Here is an 18,973-nt window from a genome sequence, read left to right as displayed (position 1 = left end):
GCCGGGTGCTCGCCTTGCACATGCCGTAGTCCGTTAACTTGATGTGGCCGTCCGCGTCGAGGAGGACGTTGTCCAGCTTCAGGTCCCGGTAGATGATCCCTCTCTCGTGTAAGAAGTTGAGCGCGATGCAGATCTCGGCGGCGTAGAATCTGGGGGCAGCAGAGCGAAGTCAACGAGGCGCCTGGACGAGACGCCCGGGTCCAGACAGAGCGGGAGCTGGGGGGACGCCCGACGCCCTGGGGTCCTCGTGCTCAACCCAGCACGTGGGGCCAATCAGACCGCCAGAGGCGCTCGGCGTCCCAGACGTTAGGGGAGCGCAGATCGGGACCACCACACACCCCCTAGGATGGCCACTCTCAGAGACGGGCGGAAAGTAAGCCATCCTGGTGAGGACGTGGAGTGGACTGTGAGAGCACGACCGGTGGGCGCTCCCGTGGAGAACGGCACGGAGGGTCCTCAGTAAGCTAACACGGGAATGCCGCACGACGCAGCGTCCCGAAGGGCCCGGTCACCGTAGCCAAAGGCGGGAGCAGTGTCAGACGGGCGGGTAAGCAAGACGGGGTCCCTCCATACAAGGGAACATTCCTGAGCCTGCTGTAACAATGAAGCCTGAGGACGTCGGCCAGTCCTCAGAGGACACATGCCTAGGATTCCACTCTCGAGGTCTCTTGGGGGGACTGGGGAGGGGCTGGGGGCCAGCACTTCACAGGGGCAGAGCATCAGTTGGGGAAGATGGAAAGTTCTGGAGGCGGGCGGTGGGGATGGCCGCATGACTGTGTGGATGTGCCTCATGTCCCTGAGCTGTGCGTTTACAATGGCGAGAATGGTGTATTTTGGGTTACGTCTGTTCTACCACAATCAAAGAAAACGTGGGGCGCCCGGGGGGCTCAGTCGGTTAAGCATCTGATTCTTGATCTCGGCTCAGGTCCTGATCTCACGGTTCGTGAGATCAAGCCCCATGTCTGCACTGACAGCACGAAGCCTGCTTGGGATTCTCTCTCTGCCCCTCCCCCACGTGTGCCCTCTCGCTCTCTCTCAAAATAGATAAACTTTAAGAAAATAAAAAATAAATAAAAAAGAAAACGCCACTGTGTGGGGAGCGAGCCATTCCTGGGTTAGTACTTGCCTTTCCCCGGAAAGGATGTAAGGTGACCAAAATCACTGTATGGGATTGATTTTTTTTTTAAATGTTTATTTATTTCTGAGACAGAGACAGACAGAGCATGAGTGGGGGAGGGGCAGAGAGAGAGGGAGACACAGAATCTGAAGCAGGCTCCGGGCTCTGAGCTGTCAGCACAGAGGCCGAAGCGGGGCTCGAACTCACGGAGTGTGAGATCATGACCTGTGCTAAAGTCGGACGCTCAACCGACTGAGCCACCCAGGCGCCCCCGCATGGAGTTGATTTAAGGGAGGTGAGGAGGAGCAGGGAAAACCATGGAAAACAGGAAGGAGGTGGAGAGGAGATTCACACTTAGGGCTGAGGTGCGGAGGGCGGGCGGGGTGGATGGCCCCGAGAGTCACTGTCACTTCAATAGAAATGGGTTCTTCTCCTCCGAGAGCCATCGCCCTGCATCCGTGAACCAGAACCAGAGGCGGTGGCCATGATGCCCACTCAGGTGAGTTCCCAGCAGGAGTGTGCCCCCCCCCCATTTTGGAAACAGGAAAAAGGCAAAACAGCTCGGCGGTGTCCCCGTGCGCACATACTCGCCTAGGAAGCACCCACTTCTCCGGGCGACGTGCCAGCTGACTCTGGAGTCTGACACTCGGCAGGGGACAGCGACGTCCTCTTTTCTGTGCCCCCCCCGGGGCCCTCCCAGCTCATTGCCGGCCTGTGCCCGCCTGCCCACACCCACCTGGCATGGTCCTCTGGAAGCTTCCTCTGTCTCTGCATGTGGAACATGAGGTCCCCGCCGTTGACATACTCTATGACCAGGAACAGCCTGGAGGGAGACAGAGGGTGGTTGGGGCTGAGACACCAGGGCGACCCGTGCGGACCTCACCAGCGGGGGTTCAACGTGGGGAAGCCCCGGCACCAGGAACGCTGAGCCAGGCTGAGGGCATGTCAGCTCCCCTCCCATGAGGAGGGAGGCCCCTGGGTCACCTGACCCCTCTCGCGGGTGAGGAATGCGGCCCAGCCTGAAGAGTTGGGTCACTGGAGCAACATCCTGGGGGGCGTGCGCTCAGTTCCAACAGAGAACACCGGGACAATCCCGTTCAGCCGCTCGTGTCCCTCAGCACAGGAGCAAGCACTCCCCCCACGGAGCAGGCCTTAGGGTAAAGGAGGTGACGGTATGGCAGGGGCGGGGGCGGAGGCCACTGCGGGAAGGGAGGGCACCACGTGCACAGGTGGCTGGGGAAGGTGTCCCAAGAGGGCAGACGCAGGTCATGGAGCTGCAGGGCCACCCCGGGGGCAGAGGGGACAGGAGAGCGGTGTGCGGGTGCACAGGCCAGGTGAGGGGTGACGACGTCCGGCGAGTGACCGCTCTGGCCGCCGAGTCCGGGTGGACCCCAGGGAGGCACAAGGAGGTGCCCTGTTGCCGGGCGGGAGCCCAGGAGGTTTGGATGGGGGCGGGGCGGTGAGCAGGCACCAGGGACGGCGGGCGAGGTTGCGGGGAGCTGGACACCGGACGGACAGCCCTGGCGCAGGGGTGACTTCATGGTGAGAGGCCTGGGGGCAGCTGGGCAGGGCGGCCCGAGTGACCCTGTGTGATCCCGCGACTAAGAAACTAAAACCACACGCTGTCCCAGTCTCCAGGCCGTCTACCGCGTGGTTCCTACTGCATGACCTCTTTCTCGAATTCGGTAAGATGCCGTTTTCAAAGTTAAACTCACGCACAATCTTCCAGAAACACCCCGTTGAGGGCAGATCATGGTTCCTCCGGGCGGGGAGTGGGAGGGTCACAGGTGCCCACACGACCGGAGAAGATGGGCTCCAGACCACCTACCAAGGTTCTGACACACACTTTACACACTTACAAGAGCAACGGCCCGAAATCTGTAAGTCTGCAGATGGGAACAGGCCCGAGCAGCCCCGGCCACCCGGCCCATGGCGGGGGGCGAGTCAACCCTCACCCTGCTCCCCTGCTCCAAAGGGCACATCTGGTGCAGAAACCTGGACCTCCCCACAGACTCGGCTGCGTCTGTGACGCTCCCCCCGCACAAAGCCTCGCCCGCTCACGTGTGTGTTGGCATTCACGCTGCAGCCGAGGCAAGAGGGTTCACGCCACTGTCTGGCTCTGACAGTTTGCCCAGGCGGCCACCAGGACGGAAGTGTGGCAAAGGTCATCAGACCCCTGGGAAGAGACCCCCGGACCTCTAACCCCGAGGGTGACTTCAGATGCAGGGCAGAGATTTCCCACAAGGACCAGGAATCACGTCCCCAGGCGATACGGCTCCCTTGACAACCTGCACCCCCCGCAGCGACGTTCACCCCAACGCTGGGCTCCCCGGGAAACGCCGCTGGGGCGGGGCCCGGCCCGCCTGGGGTGACGTCAGGTGATGATGCAGACCCACGCCGCGGCCAGAGAGAATAACGGGACGCTACCTCTGGGGAGAGCATCGGGAGCTTTAAGGAGCCGAAAAATGGAGGGGACGTTTAAAAACGGAGCAGTGGAAGCAAAGGTAGTTTTCTTTCCTTCCTCCACCCAGAGAAAAGCCGTGGGAACCTGAGGGCACGCGGAGCCAGGCTGGGCTGGTCTGTGGTCCTGGGGTAATTCCCAGGTCGAGGGGTTTGTTCACTTTGCAAACCTGATCAAGCCCCAATCCCAGTGGAGGAGGAGCTCTGCTTTCTTTGCCAAGGCGGCGGCAGACCTACGTTTTCCTCCCTTTTTGGTCTACGGATCAACCTAAGACTGCTTTCGGCGTTTCCTCAGAGCAAAACTGCACCAGAGTCACAGGGCTCAGCTCCCACTAGTGGGCGCCTGGCACGCGGGGCAGCTCACGTGTGGCACGAGTCCCTTCACCCACAGCCCCTCCCAACCCAGAGGGGGGCCGGCGACAGGTGGAGGAGGCCTGGGGCGGCCCTTCAGCATCGGATGGCCAACCTCTGCCCAACTCCCCCCAGCCTGCGTGTCCGCCACCAGGAAGGGAAGGAAGCAGGACCGAGGAGCCCAGGTCCGCGCCTAACCCTGCCCTGACCCCCCCCCCCAGAGGGGGACCGAGGGGCTGTGCCCCGCTGGCTGCAGTAAACCCAGGCATGGGACCCCCACGGACCCCCACAGAGCCTCAGAGCGAGAGCCCAGCGTGCACTCACTCCTCAGAGCCGAGGACCTAGCACCCCCTCCCCCACATCTCCCCACCCCTGGGGAATAAAGCCCCCAGCCCCCCCCCAAACCAGTCAGACGGAAACACCCATGCCACAGGATAGAGCGAGCTTGGGTCAGGAGGTGATACTATGAACTAGGTAGGGGCCGGCGCGACCTGTTTGTAAATAAAGCTTTATCGGGACACTGGCGAGCGTCGTGTCTCCGTGCTGGGTAGGGCCGCCTGCACCACGGCAAACACTTGCGACACGAACCGAGCGGCCCTCAGAGGTGAAAATCCTTACTGTCTGACCCTCTGAGAGAAAGTGCAGGCCCCTGGTAGGAGAAATAAGGAGGACTCGTGCGGCCTCACCGAAGCTCGGGCAGTGACCTCAGCACATCCGCGCCTTAACGGTCTGCCCGGCGACCGAGAGGCAAAGCTCTACCCCTCCCCTACTTCACACGCGGGAGGCCGGGGCGTGCAAGGCTAAAGGACTCCCTCGGGGTCACGGTCGCTGTCGACGAGACCTGATGTCACACGAGGCCGGGGCACCGAGACCCCAGGCTCAGAAGCCTCGCTTGCACACCACGGGGGCCGTCGCCCCCCCCCTCCCCGCGAGGGAACGGTCCCGGGAGGAAGGAGAAGCCGCTCGGGGGACAGAGGAAAAGAAGAACTCGTGGTGAACGGCAAGGAGGGGAGGCAGGAGGCAAGGCCGGTGAGCCCCCCAGGACCGGGCTGGTCGATGATGGCAGAGAGGTGCCGGCAAAAGGCGGAAGCTTCCGGAGCGGGAGACACTCCAGAACACACCCACCCGTGGCTGGGGCCTGGAGGCTCGGCCCGGGGACGCAGGGGCCGAGCTGGGGCAGGCGTCCTCACCCGGGAGAGGGAAACACAACGGCTCAGGAGGCCACCTGCGCACAGAACGGAGCAAAGCAAAGCAGGAGAGGCCACCGCCGCGAAGCGGCCACAGGACGCCGGCGGGAGCGCGTTCCCGCCAGGAAAACGTAAAAGTCATGTGAACAAAAGCTGGCAGGCAGAGGGGGAGGCGGCTCCTTCCACAGCCCCAGCCCCAGGCGTCTCGCGAGGTCCTGCCAAGAGACGCCAGCGCAATTGAGAATGTTCTAGAGAATACAAGAGAAAACTCAAAAATCCAGCGAGGACGGCGCAAGAAGCGTACAGAACGGATATTGGTGAAAACTCCTAGAAGAACCACCCGCAAACCAAATCTAAAAGCACATTGACAATAATGCATGCACGTGGCCTTGTCCGCCAGGGAGCCAAGCAAACATCAACCCCACGTGTACCTCGTGACGGCACAGCTCAGGGGCTTAGTAACGGCTGCGTCCCAACATGGTGGGGACACTGACACGTCCTTTCTCCCTTTTACTTTTATTCTTTATTTTCAAAATGTTTATTGGGGCGCCTGGGTGGCGCAGTCGGTTAAGCGTCCGACTTCAGCCAGGTCATGATCTCACAGTCCGTGAGTTCGAGCCCCGCGTCGGGCTCTGGGCTGCTGGCTCAGAGCCTGGAGCCTGTTTCTGATTCTGTGTCTCCCTCTCTCTCTGCCCCTCCCTCGTTCATGCTCTGTCTCTCTCTGTCCCAAAAATGAATAAACGTTGAAAAAAAATAAATAAATAAATAAAAAATAAATAAAATGTTTATTTATTGTGTGGGGGGCGGGGAGGGGCAGAGAGAGACTCCCAAGAAAGCTCCCAGGTCAGCACGGAGCCCGACGCGGGGCTCAAACTCACAAAACAGGAGGTCACGACCTCAGCTGAACTGACTCAGGTTGCTTTTCAACCGACTGAGCCACCCGGGCACCCACGGCCACGTTCTTTCTGGACGGTAAACTAGAAACAAGGCCACTATCCCTGCTGGTTACTGGCCTGTCCGCTCTCAGCCTGTCCGGAACCTTCATGCAACTCCTGGGGCTGGGAGCCCACAAACTGTAGCCCAGGTTCCCGGGGGAGGCCCCGGAGGAGACCAGGTGACAGTCGTCCAAGCATCAGGAGGGGACGGCTCCGGCAGGCGAGGCTCCCCTTCTGCAGATGCAGAGCCCGGTGTGACGGCCGCAGGTGGGGACACCGGCCTCTGCTGTCCCCCACCTCCCCAGCCTCTTGCGAGAGCAGGTGTCTGTGTGACGCTCGTCAGGTGGCTTGGTGCCACTTTTCCCACAGCAGCTGCCGATGCGCTCACGGTGCAAACATCAGAACACTCCCACGAGGTCGGGAAGAGGCCAGGCTCGCCCACTGCCACCCGCCGCCTGCGCGAGGCAGCACGGGCCGCGTCATCAGAGAAAGAGGTGAACAGACGCGTGGACGGGAAGCGAGGGGCGGCCTCCTGTCTACCAGCGTTCTAAGCACACGTCTGAAAAGCCAGGAGGGCGCGAAGCTTAGCCGGCCGCTCTGCGGGGAGGAAAGAACTCGGGCCGGAACGACACCAAGGAGTGGAGACTCTGCACGGAGAAAACTGTACCCACGTCAAAAAGCAAACAGCAGAAAGAAAAAAATAAGACGCAAAAGCGTGACAGTGAAAATCCAGGGTGCTGGGGGTCCGCTGAGTTGTCTCCCCTCCACCGGCATTTCTCTGCATTTTAAGACTGCACAGGGGCACCTGGAGGGCTCAGTCGGGAGACAGTGTGGCTCTTGATCTCGGGGTCGTGAGTTCAAGCCCCACGTGGAGATGGCTTTAAATAACTAAATAAATAGAAAAATAAAATTGCATAAAGTTTTTAAAAGAAGCTACTCTTTTCTGTGGCCTCTGAGGTCACAGTCTGTCCTGACAATTTCCTGGACACGAGGAGCCCTGGGTTTGTCTGAGCCCGAGTGAGAACTGTCCTGGGCCAGGATGACTTGGCCTCATGGCCTCATCCAAGTCAGGTCCCCAGGTGCTGAGGGGGCAGTCCCAGGATGCCGCAGAGCATGGCCTGCGCCCAGGCTCCTCTGTCCTCAAGCACACGGCGATAACGTGCCTGCCCCCAACTTGTCCTGGCCCCAAAGCGGCCAGTCGCCTCTGGATGAGGAAGACACAACCACCCGCTTGCACACAAGAGCAGTGTATGGTCCCCGGTGGCAGGAGGGCTCGGCCCTGAGGCCCTGGGGACGGACACTGGTCCCTGAGGGCCCCTCACCATTCGGGGCTTCGGGACGGTCCATCAACACTGCCCTCGATGTTTCCAAAAGCAGTGCCGTCTACCTGGGCTTGTGAAGGTAAAGCGGAGAGCCCCCCAAAACCTCCTGCAGGTGGGACTGAACGACCCTCCCCCCACTATGCCCTCCCTGCTGGGGGGTCCAGGGACCAGGCAGTCCCACCGTGGGAACCGGGTCGGGGCCAAATCTTAACCCTTTCGGACGGTCCAGGTACAAAAGGAGCAAATGCATCGATGGCTCTGCCCCCCCCCCCCCACGTGACACCTGCTTCTTTAATTCCAGGCTCACATTAAATCATGACTCTGACAAGCGTATTGTAATTTGAATGCATGGTGGCTCACGCGCTCACAGGGGAGGCACCCATGCTCCTGCCCCGCTCACGGCCTCCCTCTGATCTCTCGGCCTCCCTCTGATCCCATGGCCCTGAGGCAGCCTGGTTTTCCCCCAGCCCCCAGGGACACCGTTTGCTTCTACTCAGCCGCCTCTCGCCTCCCAACCATCCCCCGGCCTCCACCGTGTGCACAACCACGTGCTGCACGCGAGCTCTCCCGCACTCTCGGGGCTGCTTGGGGATCCCGCCTGGCATCGGGCAACACACTTCATCCCCAGCTCCGCTCTGAGCCTTCCCTTCAGGCCTCCGTGTGCCCACAGGGCCTCTGCTCATGCCCTGACCCCACGCTGCCAACCCTCCCGGGGACTAGGCTTCGGGCTTCCCCAGCACAACACCACCTCGCTGGGAACTGCCGTCGCCTCGGTTTCCCCGGAGCCTAAATGGTTGTGCACAGCTTCGGGATGGCCCCTTACATCTACAAGTCGTCTCCTGCTCCTTCCTGACACACACCAGCTCACCTGGGACACATCCCTGCCACCTGCCCCACGGAGAGGCGCTAGGGCCGAGCTCCAGCCCCCTCCTCACCCCTGCTCTCAGGGCCTTCCCGGGCCGTCGCTCACGCACTGCGGTCCCTCCTCGAGCCGGGGCCATTACTGAGTCCCGGCTGACATCTCTCCAGAGCTCCAGGCAAGTATTCGAGTGCAGTTTATAAAGAGCACACAGAATAAGACTGGCTAAGTGGCATTTAATACCTAGACACCACTTGGAACCAAGAGCAATTCACTCGAGTGTCTAAGTCCGCGGAGAGCGCACGAGGCTCTTCCGCAAACAAACAAGGGTGTAACAGGCTCCTTCTGTTTCCGAGCGAGCACACCCCCCACGCGGAGTGAGGGTACTACGATAAACCGAGGCACACAGAACAGCCAGTTAACTGCGAACGGTGTAACGGCAGCGTGCTCATCTGAGATCTGAGATCCCGCGAAGTGAGAAAAGTGTCCCCAGACTACAACTTCATTGGGGGGGGGGTTGCTAAAAATAGCCACGTTAGCCCATTTTTCCTGGAACGGCTCAAACAGAAGCAGTTCCTGTTGAGGCAACTTTGCAGTTGATTTTGGCCGCTCGCTGGAAGACAGGCGGTCGGTGCAGCGCTGACGTGGTCCCTCCGCGACGCAGGTGTTTATTTTGTATCACAACACGACTGCACTTGTTTCGTGACGTCCGCGGCGATATTATTGCCGAGCCGTAAAACTTGGGGTTTCCGTGTAGCCACGAGCACGGACGCAGCCGCCCCGAGAGGCGGCCACAGCTCCGGTGGCTGATCATCCCGCGGTGTCGGTGGGCGCTGCTGCCCCCAAGGGTCCTGTCCCCGCGGCCGCCCCCACCCCGCACGCTGGGGCCTCGGCACGGCTCCTGACTTTAGTCCCTGGGGGGGTCCTGCTGGCGGGAGGGTTTGTGGGCACAGTGCTCACAGACACCCGACCGCAACAGGGAGGCTGCTTGTCCCTCGGGGCCCCGACACCCCGCTGGCGGTGCCTCTGTTCAAAGGCACAGCACCCACGTGGACAGAGGCCCTCACAGGGGCCCACGTCCACGCCCAGGCGGCCACGGGCTGGGCCCGTGTCGACAGCTCCGTGTCCTACTAATCCCACAGGAGCCCCACGAGGCAGCAGCCCTGCAGCCCCATTCCCAGAGGACACTGGGGCACAGAGAGGCAACCCCGTGCGAGGTCGCACCGCCGACAGTGGGGCTGGGCCTCCAGGCAGAAAACCGGGGGCTGTGTGCATGAGTCCTCCCAGCTCTCTGCTCTAGGGGGTCTCTCGGCGAATCGGGGTGACCTCCCAACTGTGTAAGCGGCTTTGCCAAGGCCGACTTGCGAGGCAGCCCGTCTGCCGGAAGGACCCCAGGGCCCCCGGGCCCGGAACCAGGCGGTTCTCCCCTCATGAGTCCGCATCTCTGCCGTGGATGGCTCAGGTGCGCGCGGGACCTGGAGCTCTCCTCCGAGCCGGCTGTGACACCTGTGACCCCCGCTGATGTGTGAGTCACGTTCTCTTATCCCCATACCAGGGACTTGATTGTACGTTCACAAAACATGCTTTAAACTCCACGCCTGCCTCCGAGGGGCCAGGTGTTAACCAAGTGCTCAGGACACAAAACCGCCCAGCACCACTGCTGCCCCGGAGCCAGAGCCAGTCGGGGAGGCAGGTACGTGAACACAGCTCAGGACAGATGCCCCAGCCCAAGCAGCCAAGCGTTTGGTGCTTCCAGACAGACTGACAGATCCTGTGAAAATGAGAGACGAACCTGTCGTGCCCGTTAATTATTGCCCCCCGCCCCCGAACACTGTAAACAGCTCTTCTAAATGTCCGTTTGAAAAGCGGTGGGGCGTGAGGTTGTGTCACAGGGGTCACAGAGAGACACGGAACGGACAAGCAGTGCACCTGGGCACATGACACCCCAGGCCATCTCCGGGGGCAGAGAGGGCTGTGCTCCAGGCAACAAAAATGGGAGTGAAGTTGGAAGTCTGGCCTCCCACATCCACATCCCCGCGGTTCGTAGAGAGAAATTAACCAAAACACAAGTCTTTTGGAATCTCGCCATTCGGGAAGGATACGGTTGGGATGGGCTGTCTTCCCCTGGGCGTGTTCCACGATTCCCAGAGGCTGCGGCCAGCGCTAAAAGGACGCATGGAGAGAATGTACCGAAACACAACAAAGGGAATCTGTGACTGCCGGGCGTTTCCAGAAGCTCTCGGGCAGGAGGGGAGGTGGGAGGGGCCGAGACCACCTGGCAAAGTGGCAAAGGGACGGGGCGGGGGGAGCCAGGGTGGAGCCCGGTCACAGCAACCTCATCCACATGCCGGGGAGCCCGGATCGTATCGCAGAAGCGACTGGGAAAGTAGCCAGAGAAGCTTTGAGGCAGGAGAAAGACACTCTGGACCTGTGTTTTCCAAACATGGCTTGGGCGCGACGTGGGGGAACAGAGACCCGAGGCCCCAGAGAGGCCGGGGCTCAGGCTGGAGAGAACAGAGGAATCTGAGACACACTGAGGAGGTGCGATCAGTGAGACCCAGGGAGGGAACAAGGACAAGGTCATTTATCCCAGGTGCTTTGGACACACAGGTGGCAGCCAGTACAGGTGGGCCAGGGGACTGAAAGTCAGGAGGGAGTTGCGGGTGGACGTGGGACCGTAGGAGTCGCCGGCCTGACTTACAGCTGAGCTGAGTTACCACGAGCGGGACAGACGCTGTTGTCCTCAGAAAGGCCTGCTTGCAAGGCTGGCCCTCGGCTGACTTGCCCGGTAGTAGCTCCTGCCACAGATCAGGGAGGGCGGCCCCGCGGGGCACCAACAGTACGCTTTCTGCTCAACACCTGCTCGCCTTCCGGCAGCCCAGAGTTCTGCTATGTGCCAGGTGGAGGGCGTCCCTTTGTTGGCCCCCAGTAGCCACCCCAAGCTGTCACAGTTCCTTGCTGGACGAGCACGGGCATCCTGTGTGACTCTGCCCTCAGAATCTCCCGCCTGCTTTTCTCCTGAGTTGGCCCCAGGCGTCTCTTTCCTTTGCCAGTTTTGCTTTATACCCTTTCACAGCAAGAAATCTTCACCTTGAGTCCTACTATGTGCCGGTCCCATGAGTTCTCCTACGAAATCACTGAACCTGGGGGTGGTCTTGAAGACCCCGACACAGAATGTGGTCAATAATTTTTCAAATAAACAAACTGGGTGAGTTCAAGTCAACTGGCTGAAAAGAATTCTAAATATGTATTGACTATCCTAGACCAGTAGTTTTGAAGCCTTTTATTTTAGCTTAAGTTTTTGTTTTATTTTGTTTTAGAGAGCGAGCGAGCGGGCACGAGTGGGGTTGGGGCAGAGGGAGAGGGAGAATCTTAAGCAGCCTCTGCGCCGTGGAGCCCAATGCAGGGCTTGATCTCATGACTGTCAGATCATGACCTGAGCTGAAATCAAGAGTCGGATGCTCAACCAACTGAGCCACCCAGGCCTTTTAAAACAGCAGGATTCCTATATATCTAAGTTTATGAGCGAAGACGTTGGTATTTATTTATTTATTTATTTATTCATTCATTCATTCATTCATTCATTCTGCTTGTCGGTAAGACCTATAAGCACAGAAACCCACCTCCTGCCCACAGTGGCATCCCAACACCTGACCCAATGCATATACGCCTAGACTCAACTCAGTGGGATGTTTTCATTAAATATTTTATGAATGCAGTGAAATAATTTAGGTTCAGATGCATGACATTTACTTAATATGACACCAGCTAACGAGAATAACAAAGCTAGTCTGATGAGCCAAAGAAAAAGCCCCATGCTTGCAATTCAGAGGACCTCACATACGATAGTGAAAACCTTATGCCAACTCAGTTTCCACGTAGTTCAATTCAGAAAGCAGCACTCTTAGAAACACACTCTTTTTCTTACCGACTTGTTGTCTGGAAGCAGGAATGTAAGCCGACCAGGAAAGGGTTGCTGGATGCCTGCTCAAACACATGCTTCTCTGTCTGTACCCAGTCAATATCCTGAAATAGAAACCAGGGTGTGTTAATGAGGCTCCCAAACACCCTTCATCCTGGAGAAGGGGGGCAAGAGAGACATGTCTCTCACCTCTGCTTGCAAGAAGACAGTGCACCCAGGAAAGGAAAAGGCCCACTAAGAGATATATCACCATCACCACCCCCGCCATCACCACCATCATCACCATCAGCACCTCCGTCACCACACCTCCACCTCCACCGCCAGCTCTGTGCTGGCCTCTGGGTTGCAGGCTCTCCATGCACTGCCTCAAGGGCTCCCCACGGCAGCCTTGGCAGGTGGGCATTATCATCTGCACTTAAGACTCGAGGAAACAGGATGCACGCTTAAGCGGATTCCCCAGTATCCCATCCCATGTCTCGGCCCAGCTCCTGCCACAGGCTATCTCCCTCCCAGTCCACGCTGGACTTGGGGGCAAAGCCGCAAAGTCAAGTTACTCTAGAGCCACAATGATTCCACAGCTTTGATTCCATTCCAACCCCAAAAGCAGAGGTAGAGGAGGTTCCCAAACTTCCAGGTTAAACCTCTCCTCCTAGGGGTTGAGAAAGCGAGACGGAAAGGAATGTGTCCAGAGCGGCGCCGCCTGTCCCTGAAGCTTTTTGCAAACAAAAGAGTGCACTCTTCAGCGGACCAACGACCACGTCGGATTCGTCCTCCTTGGGCTCAGTCTGGAGCCCCCTCTCTCCCCAAGAAGACCCCCTGTGCACACCGGCTGCAGACCTGACGTCCGTGCAGGGCGCTCCCAGCCCACCTCTCCCTGAGCTCCAGACTCGCTCGGGCGATGGGTGCTGGGTAGCCGCAGCGGGCATCTCGCACTGCAGAGGAGGCCTCCCGCAGCGCCCGACCAGCCTGCGCCATCCGTGCTCCAAAGGGGCTTGGGTCCCCAGGTGCTCAGGCAAAAACCCTGGTGAGTGGCCGAGACTCCCCTCCCCGCCTCCCTTCCCCGCCCTCCCCTCCCCCCCTCCCCCAGAGTCCAGCCGCCAGGGTCTCCCACTCCACTGCTGCCAGGCTCCCGAGTTTCCAGGGCCTGGAAACTTCCCCACTCGTACTCTCTGTTCTGAGTCAGAAGCCTGACATGGGGGTGGGCCAAGGGGGGTGGGGGTGGGGGGTTCTTGACTCTTCTGTGCCTCCATCACCACATCGGCTTCCCTGGATGTCTGTGCTGCTTCTGTCTGTCTGTCTCAACTCTTTCTCTAGGACGCCTCTCATTGCATTCAGGGCCCACCCACATAACCCAGGATGATCTCCCCAAGATCCTCAACCTAATTACATCTGCCAGGACCCCACTTCCAGATTCACAGGCTCCAGGGATTAGGATGCAGACATATCTTTTCAGGGGTCACCATTCAGCCCACTGCGGTGCCCCTACACCTGATGTCCACAGGCCAGACTCACGGTCACGGACACCGGGGTCTCCCTCAGATGCAGACACGCACACAGGCAGCCATGTGACATGCAGTCTTGCACACACACAGACACGCCCATGACACGGGCAGACACGTAGCGACACGCCCGTGACACACGTGGACGTGCACACACACTCACACACATTCAGCTCCCACTCACTGACTCCCAGAGTCACGCTCTTCTCGAGAGACCACCTAAAAGTCCCACCGCCACACCTTGGGCCCCAGGGGATGATCTGAAAACGCCAAGCATGAACCAAAGCAGTAAGTCTCTCCTGACCTTTTCTTTCAATTCTACAAACTTGACCTCACACATTCCACTAACTTTCCAGTTGGCCAGGGTGCTGGGAGGGGGCGTCTGGAATCACCCTGCAGTGCTGCTGGCCAGCAGTGAAGACGGTAGCAAGCCGCTGCTTCTCTGAGCCGCAGTCTCCTCACCTGTGAGCTTAGCACTCAAGGGCCAGTTGGGCAGTCCGTGCACTGCACGAATGCACCCTGCTAGCAGAGCAAGTAAAAGCTCCAGTTCAGCCCCGCCTTCTCCCTCCAAACCACGAGTCGGGGCCAGGGCAGGGCAGCCTTCCTGGGTGCTCTGGCCCCACACACACCGAGCTGCCTCATGCGCAACAGGGCTGGGAGTCACAGGACCACTGCTACCTGTGAGCCAAAGACGTAGAAGCCGCACTCAAGTGCGAGAGAAAAAGACCCAACGTCCACGAAGCCAAGAGGCCCACGGAGGGATGCGCGACGTTACGAGTCGCCACGGGAGTGCAAATCACACAGCCATCTCACACCTGCTAGGACAGCGGTAATCGAAGAACAGGAAACAGCAGTTCCTGGAAAGGGTGCGCAGAAAGCGGGACCCTCACGCGTGGCTGGTGGGAATGGGAAATGCTGCTGTGGGACCGCTTGCTGACTCCTCGAATAGCTAAGCCCCAGGAGCCCCGGCGCCCCGGCGCCCCCACTCCCGGGAAGACCCCCAAAGACCTGGACGCAGGGCCTGGAGCAGACGCCCGTACGTGAACACTCACGGCGGCACGAATCACAGTCGCCAAAAGGTGGAAGCAATCCCGACCTCTACCGACAGGTGAGCGCATAGACCACGTGTGGTCTGCTCACCAAATGGAGTCTTGCTCAGGCTTAACAGGCAGGGCAGTTCTGACTACACGCAAGGGCCAGAGACAGGAGGCCGATGGGTGGTGCGGGGGGCGGGCGCAACGGCCGCACGGGCTTCCTTCCGGGGGTGCCAACGGCCCGGAACGAGACGGCGGGGACGAGGCACCGAGTGTACACAAACGTGTACTTGGACATGGCCGCAGCGGTGAATTTTGTGACGAGTGTCTTGCTCCCCTTGACGGGACAGACACGGGAGCCTGAAGGTCCCCACGAAGGAGGCGCGAGCCCGCGCCGGCCCTCACCTCGTCGTCATGGACCAGCTCCTTCTTCACCACCTTCATGGCGTACATCTGATCGTTCTTCTTCAGCCGCACCAGGAGGACCTTGGCGTAGCTCCCGCGCCCAATGACCCGAATCAGGTCAAAGTCCTGCAGCCCGAGCCCCTGAGATATTTTGATTCCATCCATCCCGTCGATAACTGGCTTGAGGTCCTGAGGGCGAGACAGAACGTGGGAAAGGGCGGGACCCCTCCCCGCGGAGGGTGACGAGTCCCTGCGCCTGGCCTGGAGCTCAGGGCACGATTCTGCTCACGGGCCCCGACTCTGTGCCCCGAAGACCACCCCAGTCCTGCCACTCTGAAAGCCCGTCATTTCTGCAGACCGTGGCCCAGTCGCCAGCCACAGGCGGCCCTCTGTGGGCACGTGGGTGACGGGGGCCGGCCTCCCCAGGACAGGCTCCCCCAGGGGCTACAGAGCAGAACTAGCTGAGATCGGCAAAGCACCGAGGTCGGACTCCTGGAAATACATAATGAAACAGAAAGGTGATCCGATTAAGAACAGAGAAGCCTCCCGGGGCGCCTGGGTGGCGCAGTCGGTTAAGCGTCCGACTTCAGCCAGGTCACGATCTCGCGGTCCGGGAGTTCGAGCCCCGCGTCAGGCTCTGGGCTGATGGCTCAGAGCCTGGAGCCTGTTTCCGATTCTGTGTCTCCCTCTCTCTCTGCCCCTCCCCCGTTCATGCTCTGTCTCTCTCTGTCCCAAAAATAAATAAAACGTTGAAAAAAAATTTTAAAGAACAGAAGCCTCCCTCCTAAGAACTGTCTCTGGCAAGGGTATCCGTAGGGGAAGCAGGGGGTAACTAAGTGCTCCTGACTCATCCCAGACGGGGAATGACCAGGAAGGAAAGTCAGGAAGTCTGGGCGCCATTTCTCAGGTACTCTGGGAAAGCTGTGGTCCCAGCAAGGCAGAGCTGTCCTGAGGTTCTGTGGACGGAGGCTGCAAACTGGAGTCTGTGTGACTTCTCCTCACTCACTGGAATCATCTGATGCCCCACCGACCGCCCAGAGCCGGCCACACACAGGGCCGAGCCGAAAATCTCAGTCCAAAGCCAGGGTGGAACACAAAAGGGCAGCAGCAGGTTTCCCGGGACAGAAGGAGTAAATCGTGACCCTGGGATTTATACTGACAAATATGTTGGTCTCAGCCCCATTCCTGGCACAGAGTTCCCAACACCCCTGGAGCTCCCTACCTCACAGAAAATGCATTTTTTTATGTTAATGAGACAACTTTTGAGAAGCCCAGGCCACCTAACGATGGAGGTGATTACCAACCCCTGCTTATTATAGAGCGTCAGAACTCAGCCTCACCCCCTGACCTCCGGGGAGGGGAGAGGGGCCGGGGTTGGGCCCATTTTCCAATGGCCAAGGCCTCATCAGTCACGCCCCTGTTACGAAGTCTCCACACAAACCCAAAAGGACCACGTCTGGAGAGCTTCTGGTTGGTGACACGGGGAGCTGGCCTGGACGGAGCACGGACACCCCACCCCCTTCCCCCAGCCCTGGCCCCGTGCACCTCCTCCATCCGGCTGTTCCTGAGTGATCTCCTTTTATCACAAACCAGGAATCCAGGAAGCAAAATATTTCCCTGAGGCCTGTGAGCCGCTTTAGCAAATTAACTGAACCCAAGGAAAGGGTCGTGGGAACCCCCGATTTACAGCTGGTTGGTCAGAAGCACACGCAGGTGGCCGGCCACCTAGATGCGTGAATGGTATCTGAGCCCTTCCCTTTGGGGTCTGACACTAGCTCCAGGCAGAGGGGGGTCAGAATGCAGCGAACTGTAGGACACCTGGTCAGGGTCCCCCAAGACTTGGAGAACTGCTCGGTGGTGTGGAAACAGTACAACAGACAAATCAAGGGAGGGTCTGATGCAAATAAAATCGGACAAAAGGTGCAGCTCAAGACCCGTAAGCCCTGGGCCCACTCCGCTGTCTGGACAGAGAGGGGGCACTGGGGAGACTGAGCCCGCAGCAGGTGTTGCCACATCTGCGCCCCAAAGAGCCTCTGGGGGATTCATAAAGGACGTGCCCCAGCAAGACTGAGCCATGACAGGCCAGCAGCCTGTTTTCTGCAGGCAGGTTCTGGGCCGGCGCCCACCCACTCCTCACTGCCCCCCAACAGACTAACTTCGCCATACTGCATACCCCGTCCCCCAAAGCCAGAGGCCCCGTGCCCCACGAGGGCAGTGCCAACATCCTGCTGCTTCCTGAGGTGCCAATTTCCCAGTGACGGGGACGCCTGTCCTGTGACAGGAGACAGGAGAAAACGCAACGTTTGAACCTTAGGAGTGAGGGGAGAACAAGTCACTAGCAAATTCGGCAAGAGTCTATCAATCTACCTCTGACCCTGGACCGCCCAGCCATAAACACGCCCGAAACGGTTCAAAGGGCAAGAACAGTCCAGGGTGATTCCTCCACGTGGACCCCGGGAGACAATAAAAAGCTAGCGACCCCACCCGCCAGGGACCAGCTCTCCCTCCTTTTCTCAAAGCCGAAGAGCCTGGGGGCTCCCTTGTGGGGGTGGGGATGGCCTGTGCCACCCTGGACCGATGCGGAAAGAGCCACCACTGATTGGTGTCGTGGAAAGCTTCCTGTGTGTGCCAGGAGTGATCATTATCCAAACTGGACGGAAGAGGATTCTGAGGTCAGAGAGGTCCCCTGACCCAGGCTCACACCAGCCTGCGGCCTGGGCTCACACAGACCTGGCCAATGACACCTCATCCCCCAGTTCCCCGTCGCTGAGAGAACCATGCAGTGAACGCTGCACCCTCACGTCTGCCACTGAGCAGTGGCTCCTGTCAGCTGCACACGCTCGCTCTCTGTCCACCTAATGCTCTGGAGATCCCTTCTGCGCGAAACTCCAGAACCTCCGTGGGACTCCATCCTGAAGCCCTGATGAACGTCACCCTAGGTGTCCGCAGACCACTCCCTCGCTTACGGTGAGGTTAGACAGGTTAGCATTCCCAAGCCTGTCTGGTTCCTATTTAAATTTCCATAACTGCCCCAGAAACGAGCTAATGAACTTATAAAAAAAAATGGGAAACGCTAACGAGCCATCTTATTTACTCACCTCAGAATCATCTTTAATGTTGTCATGTTTCCGGCTTGAAGAAATATAAGCAACTAGTGAAGAGAGAAAGAAAAAACAGGGCATTCTAGGCATTGTCAGGAATGGAGCCTGACACACAGGGGAACCCAGGGCCCCTCGATCCTCTGGAGACACCGGTGGCCCAGGCCAAGTCTGCAGCATTCAGGGCGAAATCACGGAGTGGCCACAGCTGACCGCACAGTCATAAGAAAATGCAGCTTCCTGGTCCCACCCAGACCTGCTGACTCTCCACCTCTGTGGGTGGAGCCTGGGAACCTGCATTTGTGACACATGTTCTCAGCGATTCGTGTGGAAGCAACTCTTCAAGAAGACTGTGGTATTTAGCTTTCCAGACACTGTTCTTAGAGTGTGCAGATGGATAGGTGGGCAGGCGGGCAGAAGAGGGGATGGTGGAGGGATGGATGGTGGAGGGATAGATGGATGGATGGGTGGGTGGGTGGATGGGTGGATGGATGGACGGACGGACAGAAGGAAGGAAGGAAGGAAGGAAGGAAGGAAGGAAGGAAGGATAGATAGGTGGGTGGATTGATGGATAGTTGGATGGATAGAAGGATGGGTGGATGATTGTATAAGGGGATGGATGGGTAGGGGGGTGGGGGGATGGATGGATGGATGGACGGAAGGATGGACAGAAGGATGGATGGACGGATGGATGGATGGACGGATGGATAAGTGGATGGATAGGTAGGGGGGGTGGATGGATGGATGGTGAGTGGATAGATGAGTGGACAGGTAGACAGATGAA

General features: G+C 59.0%; 1 protein-coding gene and 2 long non-coding RNA genes across 3 annotated transcripts in view; 2 read left to right on the top strand and 1 right to left on the bottom strand.

The window, feature by feature from the left end:
* The window catches only part of PRKCZ (protein kinase C zeta), an 80,840-nt gene that overhangs the window by 7,826 nt on the left and 54,041 nt on the right, over positions 1–18,973 (bottom strand). The window contains exons 5-9 of the mRNA XM_040458784.1: positions 18,190–18,242; positions 15,092–15,280; positions 12,160–12,257; positions 1,854–1,940; positions 14–149 (exon numbers count right to left, since the gene is read on the bottom strand). Of these exons, the coding sequence (XP_040314718.1) occupies positions 14–149; positions 1,854–1,940; positions 12,160–12,257; positions 15,092–15,280; positions 18,190–18,242 (563 nt within the window). The remainder of the gene's footprint in view (positions 1–13; positions 150–1,853; positions 1,941–12,159; positions 12,258–15,091; positions 15,281–18,189; positions 18,243–18,973) is intronic.
* On the top strand, positions 37–6,614 carry LOC121019415 (uncharacterized). The gene is made up of 3 exons (XR_005785575.1): positions 37–168; positions 4,995–4,998; positions 6,603–6,614. It is a non-coding gene; the product is annotated as an uncharacterized LOC121019415 (long non-coding RNA).
* On the top strand, positions 18,545–18,973 carry LOC121019420 (uncharacterized). Its single transcript, XR_005785577.1, has 2 exons — positions 18,545–18,672; positions 18,861–18,973. It is a non-coding gene; the product is annotated as an uncharacterized LOC121019420 (long non-coding RNA).

This window comes from Herpailurus yagouaroundi, unplaced genomic scaffold (assembly GCF_014898765.1).
Source record: "Herpailurus yagouaroundi ecotype Mexico unplaced genomic scaffold, PumYag 77, whole genome shotgun sequence".
Classification (NCBI taxonomy): Eukaryota; Metazoa; Chordata; class Mammalia; order Carnivora; family Felidae; genus Herpailurus; species Herpailurus yagouaroundi.
Note: the sequence above shows the minus strand (reverse complement) of the source record. Positions and strands in the feature narration are given on the sequence as shown.